The 8,311-nt window shown below is 31.5% G+C and overlaps 1 protein-coding gene across 1 annotated transcript in view; it reads right to left on the bottom strand.

Moving 5' to 3' along the window:
- Positions 1 to 1,215: 1,215 nt before the first annotated feature.
- Positions 1,216 to 8,311, bottom strand: part of LOC116848317 (cytochrome P450 4C1-like) — a 9,126-nt gene continuing 2,030 nt past the window's right edge. Inside the window, exons 2-12 of the mRNA XM_032824257.1 lie at positions 7,182 to 7,291; positions 6,726 to 6,816; positions 5,883 to 6,068; positions 5,716 to 5,809; positions 5,393 to 5,495; positions 5,128 to 5,227; positions 4,792 to 4,898; positions 4,270 to 4,338; positions 3,796 to 3,967; positions 3,433 to 3,612; positions 1,216 to 3,365 (exon numbers count right to left, since the gene is read on the bottom strand). Of these exons, the coding sequence (XP_032680148.1) occupies positions 3,199 to 3,365; positions 3,433 to 3,612; positions 3,796 to 3,967; positions 4,270 to 4,338; positions 4,792 to 4,898; positions 5,128 to 5,227; positions 5,393 to 5,495; positions 5,716 to 5,809; positions 5,883 to 6,068; positions 6,726 to 6,816; positions 7,182 to 7,291 (1,379 nt within the window). The 3' untranslated portion in view covers positions 1,216 to 3,198. The remainder of the gene's footprint in view (positions 3,366 to 3,432; positions 3,613 to 3,795; positions 3,968 to 4,269; positions 4,339 to 4,791; positions 4,899 to 5,127; positions 5,228 to 5,392; positions 5,496 to 5,715; positions 5,810 to 5,882; positions 6,069 to 6,725; positions 6,817 to 7,181; positions 7,292 to 8,311) is intronic.

The following is an 8,311-nucleotide window of genomic DNA, read 5'->3' as shown; positions in this document are numbered from 1 at the left end:
ACATCCATACATGTGTGTATAAAAACTTAATATTAAAATCGCATACATACATATACATGTGTGTATGTATGTATGCGATTTTAAAATTATAATTTTATATATACGTGTACGGATGTGTAATTGTTAAATCGACAACTGTTAGATATAGAAATTTGTTATATATTGAAATAAGTAAATGGTATATATGTAGAGATTATCTTAAACTTTAAGAATAAATTTTTTAGAAAACTTGGAATTAACTTTATTTCAGAATATATCAGGACCTTGAATAAGTTCTCGCTATTTTCCAACATATGGCGTTACCAGAACTGCGTGCGTGTAGTTTAAGATGGTAACGCATCTATATGGAAGTACTATAAGCAAGCTTGAAATTCAGTGTATGTCATTTCGCCGAAGTGTAAACAACTTTTTCTTTCATAGTGTTAAACATGTCGAGTTTCGTGCCAAAAAAAGAGTATTTGCGGGGAATTTTACTGCACTACTTTATTAAAAAAAAATCTGTAGCTGGAGCATACAGAATTCTTGTTGAGACTTACGGCGACAATGCTCTGTAGGAAACAACATGCAGAGATTGGTTTAGATGCTTCAAAAATAATGATTTTGATGTTGAAGATAAAGAACGCTCTGGCGCATCGAAAAAGTTTGAAGGCGAAGAATTGGAGGCATTACTTCGTGAAGACTCATGTCAGACGCTAGCTGAACTTGCAAAATCATTAGGAGTTGATCACACAACAGTTTCGAAACGTTTGAAAGTATTAGGAATGATTCAAAACAAGAACATTGGGTGCCGTACGAGTTGAAGCCGAGAGACGTCGAACGGCGTCTTTTCACGTGTGAACAGTTGCTTCAACGGCAGAAAAGGAAAGGTTTTTTGCATTGTATCGTGACTGGCGATGAAAAGTGGATACACTACGATAATCCTAAGCGTAGAAGATCGTGGGGTAAGCCCGGCCATGCATCAACATCGTCGGAATATCCATTTTCGAAGCTTCTGCTCTGCATTTGGTGGGATCAGCTGGGTGTAGTTTATTATGAGCTGCTCAAACCGAACGAAACCATCACGAGCGATCGTTATCGACTACAATTTATGCGTTTGAGCCGAGCATTGAAGGAAAAACGGCCGCTATACGAGCAGAGACACGACAAAGTAATTTTGCAAACATGACAAAGCTCGGCTACATGTTGCACAACCGGTGAAAACCTATTTGGAAACGCTTAAATGGGAAGTCCTACCCCATCCGCCGTATTCACCAGACATTGTCCTTTCCGATTATCACTTGTTCCAATCGATGGCACATAGCCTGGCTGAGCAGCAATTCCATTCTTATAAAGATGCCAAAAAATGGGTCATGGGTCGATCAGACGTCCGGCTCTTGTATGATGCACATAATAATCATAAGCAAACGCTAATAATAATTACTAAAATAATAAATATTAATAGTATTGTAACAATCATTTTTGGACGCGACAATAAACGCAATAAAAGAGGATAGTAAACAATAACGTTTCAATTGTTTATAACGTAATTAAGTGTCGGAACAGTGCAACGTGTACGCTCGGGAATATATCTATACAAACTGTCGACACAGTATTGAGTCTTGTTAATGTAAATGTCGAGTTTATAAAGCTGAGGATAAACACGTATTTGAATTTTTATTACTATTTTTTGTAAACATCGTTAACAATATACAATGTGTCAGGTAACACTTGTGGCGCCGCTTGTAAAAGAACAGATTGAAATGAACACACAAGTTATACCGTTCTATGATATTCGCAAAAATCATCAAGATATTAATTTTATATTGAATAAAAGAACGAGAGAGAAAGTGTGTATCAAGGTGCTAAGAGAGGAGCACTCGAGCTATTGCGCGGATTTATTATTACGAAAAAATTGATCGTATAATTAACGGATACGAAATTTATGAAATGCTTTTGTCATGTTTGTAGGTATTCTTAGAAGTACTTAAAGGCACTACATATGCATCTAAGCACTACATATCCATCTAAGCAACATTTATAACGTATTATAATAGTATACCTAAACACATTAAAATACTATATTTAATATATCACACATTGTATACTTATTGTGTGTTATATGAACATGAACTTTAAACGTTTTTTTTTTCTTCACGTTATTCATCAATACGCAAATACATACCAATTATATTAGCATAATTACACAGCATGTTTTATATCTGATAAATTAACGGTGTAAAAAAGTCAAATTACGAAACACTTGCGTCATGTTTGTAAATATTTCTAGAAGCACTTATTAGATACTAAGTGTACATCTAAGCGACATTTAAAACCATATTATACTATGTAGTACTATATTTATAATCCTGATAATTCTTATAACGTTTTAAGTTTTTCTGTATACAACTTGAGTTCAAAGGTATATTTATGCAAATTGGTTGTTTCATAAGAACATTACTCTTTTTTTTAAAGGAAATTTTATATATTTGGAGGGTTTTTTAATTTTTTTTAGATGTTATAAAAAATATTCTAAACACACATACACACACACACACAAGTATCTAAATTGGTGTGTAAACAATATTCTTATAAAAAGCAGCTTAAATATAGATTATAGATATAGGATATATGGAAAAAATTCTATAAAATAATCAAATAATATTTATCAAGAACAGAAAAAAAATTACATTACATTTGTCAACTAACTAATAGTAACTTGTTACTTTTATCAAGCAAAACCTGAATTCAAGTGTCTATAAAAATTCAGGTCGAAATAATATCGAAATCCAATCAAAATTATGTGGAAATTAGCGAATGATTTGATATTTCTAAACCATTACTACAATACCTGGAAGTTATTATTATATGTAGATGTCGGCCTGAATGTTCTCCATCTTATATCATACTCAGAACGAGTCAATATATCAATATATCAATTCATCTTAAATATAATACCGACAATATCGTTAACAATCTGTCTACATCTATGGTATCTCCTACATATCATGACATAATATGTTTTAAATCGGTGCATTTGCCCATTCATCGACGGTGAAACATGATATTAAATCATATTAAATTTACACAATTAAATTAAAATATTCACTAAAATTGTGTGCATATGTGTGTGTATGGGTGTGTACTTATTAAATCGACAATTCTTGGATTTCTGTAACCTATTTGTGTTCGCTTGTTACACTCAAAGAATCCGTGTTTGCTTCAAATGTTTTCTATTGGGACAAATCTTACATTCAGTGGGTGGTTAGGTCGAAGTATTAGTTCAGCAGTTATCTGCATGTCTTTGAGATAATCAATAGGTTCCAAATAGAAGTTGCGTACGAGAGTAGCTATCATGGCCTTCATTTCCAACATAGCGAATCGTTGGCCTGTTATGCATAATTTGTGTATTAAAAATTGTCCACACATAGAGCTGTGAGCATCACGCTAACTTACCAATACAATTCCGTGATCCCGCGCTGAACGGCAGGTATGAATAAGGATGACGCCTTTGTATTTTTTCAGGCAAAAATCTGTCTGGATCAAATACATTGGGATTCGGCCAGAAATTGGGATCTCTATGAACACTGTAAATATTGAGATGTACGATTGTTCCAGCGGGTATTATATTCGAATCTGTAAAGTGTATTACATAATTAGATGTAATTTATAAATGATAATTTAAAATATTGTGATAATGTCAATATATAAAAAAATGTATAATATTATACATGGATATAATTCCGATTTAACTGCATTGATTTCGAAACGCTAAATCTGAAATATGGTTATACATTTACAAAAATTTATTGCTGTTACCACGTAATTTCAAATCCTCCCCAGTATCTCGCGCTATGAAATGCACGCTAGGGTACAGCCGCATCGATTCTTTCAAGCATCTTTCCAAATACGATAGACTCTGTAGGGCCGGCATAGTCAATTTCTCCTCAAATTGTTCCATCACTGTATTGACCTCATCCCTGACGCGATTCTGTGTCACCAATTCTAATTAAATTTGTATATCTCACTGTTTTGTGAAATTTTATATATGCGCAAAAAATAATTTCAGCAAATATTTATATGTATATTTATATTTACTTTATTATTTCATTATAAGATTGTTTTCCGTTAATTTTATTCGGTTGATTAATTACAATTGATAAACGAAAAATATTGCAAAGAATAGTAAATATTTCTGCCGTTTTAATAGGAGTTAATTAGCTATTTAATAATTTAACAAGAAAAAATAAGTTATCTTTTTGAATTTATATATTTTTTGTTTCCATCGTGTACCTGAATATCCTTGTGCTCAGCTAACAGTAACAAAGTAAAGCATGTAGCCATTGCTGTTGTGTCATGACCCTACAATCAGTTTGTGCATTAGATACATCTAAAAGCCTAACACGGTTTGATCAACGTTTTGTTAAACAAGATTTGATTAAGATAAACAGAATTTCTGATTATTATAATGAAATATTCTTCTGATCAATTAAAACATATAAGTCCCAAGTTACGAATATCATAATTATAATACGATTCTCATATTATGTTGCTCGAAAAACAAAAAATCTCAGAGTCTGCACTATAAATTCTGTAGTCTCTTCAAATAGCCAAACAATTTTAGTTAATATAAGTTTGGTTTCTTTGGCCAAACGTATTTAAATAAATTTGTCTGTTTAGTTTAACCAAAAATATAATTCGTTTATATCTCAATAAACAGTCTAATCTTAAATTCAGATTGACTTATAAATAACTCTATATACATTTTCATATAATATATTAAGCTACCGGATAAAATCATACGAATACATATACTTCAAACATGAAGGTATCCACTTCCTCTCTGATATCTAAATCACTCAAATGATTTTCCTGCGAGGCTGCTATTAAAAGATCCAGCATAGCAAGTCGCTTTCTTCGAGCTGAATCAAATGAAAAATTAGAAAATGTAATTGACATTTATCTCTTAATATACTTGTTATATTACACTTGTTATCATTTCATATACTTAAATTAAGCTAGTTTTACTTGAAACTTTTACAGCGATCACAAGTTATAAATTACTTTCACTTTAGCATATTCAGTCGAAGTACAACAATTATGATTTCACGATATTAGAATAAAGTTAAAGTATAAACTTGAATTACGTACATCCGTGTATTGTTATGTCATCTGTTTCCATCGCATTTGCTAAATTATGTAAATATTTATTATCCGTGCGTTGATGATAAAGTTTTCTTTCTGCAATAATCTAAAAATGAAGCAAACATGAAAGAAAACATTAATTAATTTTATAGCTCATATTATTGCGCTATTACCCTAATATTATAATATTTTTGTCAGTACTTGCGTACAATATTTGCATTTTGCGCGCTAAGGAACTCACTGAATGTCGAGTAACTTGATTCTTACGCACTTTTTCAGTGAACCCGTGCAAGTTTTTTAGTATCTTCTTTTGCAGTTTGCTCGCGGACGTCAACGCGAATGTCAGGTCGGGATGTAGCAAGGGCCTTAATAATCTAAGCAACATAGTTATATATAATTATACAAAAATAAATGTGACAAAATAATGATATTAATAGTCTCTGACTAATCACGTGTGAAGGGAATATTTAAATAAAGGAGGAATAAAATTTAAAACTGTGAGTACGTCAAAAGACGTACATTTATCGTATTCTATTCCCTATAATTTTTTCTCTTGCTACAAATTGTCAGGCTAATATTGCAGTTATTAGTTACCTATAAACAATAAGCTGACTCATTTGACGAACGTCTTGTCGATATTTATTTTGGGCCGTACTGAGACTATGCAGAGAAGTACCCATGGCAGTTTCTATAAATACAGACTACTTTTATATGTATGCTGAATAAGCTGTCTATACAGTTATAAGTATATGATGACTTACCGCATATTGCGTTTAGTGTGTGTTCACAAACAAACGGTATTACATCTATTTCAACTGTTCCACCAATATTCTTTAATTTATGTGTCATGCGTTCACTCTCCTCCAATAAAATATCAACAAACTGCTGCAATATATTGAAATGAAATGTAGGCGTTAATATCTTCCGTCGGGAATGCCACTTGGCCCCTGAAACAAAAATAAGATTATGATTTACTTCATTTCTCCAATCGTATATAATTGGAATATTATCGCGAAACGCGCAATAACGTTATGAAATGAGGAAAATAATACCTAATAAAAAAAGAGTAAAAGAAGAACAATACCAATAATTTCTTCATTCAATTAGCAATCTTTACTTTCTTTCAGTTTATCATTTAATTAATTTTCATGTGACATTTGACGTATACATTTGAAGTGTTTCCTAAACTCATAAGTGCGAAAAATATTTTCTGACAAAAGGTGATTTTTTTACAAACTTGTGATGAAACGTTGGCATAAAATTATAGCTATATTGCTGTGCTGTATTGGAAACAATATTTCTGGATTGTTCTAAAAATTTTTTTATAAGTCATGAAAATTGCTTTCAAGACGTTCTTATCACATTTATAGGAAATTACAAACTCAAAAGAAATCAATTGATACGAATGCCAATTTTATTTTTGTATACTTCTAAGTGCTTATGGCTATATCTTTATTAGGGAATGCATTTAATTGCGAGTACGAGTGCCATAGACGTAGATGCGGCTGCCGCCATTTTGGTTGACCATATTCGTATCGTCACATCCATGATTTCAATAATGTAAAGCGTCCTACAGAGTTATAATATTAATTTGATTGCGTTACCTGAGCTGGTAAGAAGTCCAGTGTTTAACCAAGCATGCAAAAGTTTATATATTTTGCTTTTTTCGATATGCTTTGTGTTGTTTAATATTGCCTGAAATCATAAAAGGAGATAGCTTCCAATATCAGTTTATTATAACATTAAACTTTATACATAATTAAATAATTAATTTTACAAACAATTCAAAGAACTGTCACATTTTTGAGGAACTATACAATGACATGTAAACAGAATTTCTGATTATTATAATGAAATATTTTGCGGATTAATTAGATACATTATACAATAACAATACAAAAATTTCTGAATTGCAAGCTCAACGATATGTAGTTATTATAGGAATGATTTTTCAACACATATATGGTGCGTATACGTATATGCGTATGTGTATACGTATATGTTTATATACACATATACTTTGTGTGTACTTTATTTTATCTTTCTTTACGATTAGATACCTCTAGATCATCTGGATGACGGATAGATACGGCGGGCAAAAAGAAACCCCATATTTTCACAGTAGGATAATACTTTTCCGTGAAGTGACGTAAAAGTAACCATATTTTTTCTGTAGGGCACACAAATATATTATAAATAATGTTACGTAGAAAATGTATGTTGTTATTTTTCCCATCTTTCTGAGTATACTATATCGTGACCATATTTAAATAAGTCAAATGTAGCAACAAATTAAAGAAATCTTATGGATCTTATGGATCTTATCTTATCTTATTTCATATACTTATTTGGGACATCTTAAAGACTCTTCTTATTTTAGATATCTTTATAACATCTATTGAATGATACTTTTAAAAATAAGTGTACTCGTCTATATTACCGCCTATAAAATTTTATACGTTATTGCTGTAATAAATATCATAACAACTTTTGAGTCTTTGCGAGCGCCGTATATATGAGATTAATCAAAACATTAGAGAATTTAATAAACTGTGAATTTCAAAAATTTGGTCAGTTTACTGTTTTAACCCTTTACGGGACAGTGAGACGTACACGTCCCATCTTTTTGTCCTTAGCTTTTTATAATGTTTATCTGTTTTATTTACCTCTAAGTATTGACAGAATTATACTTATACGACTATAAACAATTTTTTTTTTTAAATATTTTATTTAATTTTATATTATATTCTTAAATATGATATACTTATAAGTAAAATTAAAGTAAAGTTTAGCTTTACTCAGCCAGCTCCAAATTCCGATTAACCTTGATGTTGATCTTGACTCTCAAGAAGGTCAATACTATTGACCTTTACCTGCGCTAATTGTTTGTTAAAAAATATTAACAAAAGAAATTGCATAAAATAAATGTAATTTTTGGACTGTATATACAAAAACATGGAATTTGGCAAAGAGGGTGCCAGCCGTACGTACGTATCAAACACACACACACACACACACACACACACATACACAAACTGCTTGCCCGCCTAACGCGCTCGCTCGCTCGTCCGGGCAGGTGTGTACGTGTTATATTTGAAGTTTTATAAATACACACTTTTTCTCACACTTTTGTGAGAAATTCTCACTCTCTAGCTTAACAGTCGTGTCCTCCCCCCCCCCCCCCCCCCCC

Source organism: Odontomachus brunneus, unplaced genomic scaffold (genome assembly GCF_010583005.1).
Source record: "Odontomachus brunneus isolate Ranch 3 - 2012 unplaced genomic scaffold, Obru_v1 Obru_scaffold_093, whole genome shotgun sequence".
NCBI lineage: Eukaryota > Metazoa > Arthropoda > Insecta > Hymenoptera > Formicidae > Odontomachus > Odontomachus brunneus.
The sequence above is the reverse complement of the archived record's forward strand: the minus strand, read 5'-3'. Positions and strand labels throughout refer to the sequence as shown.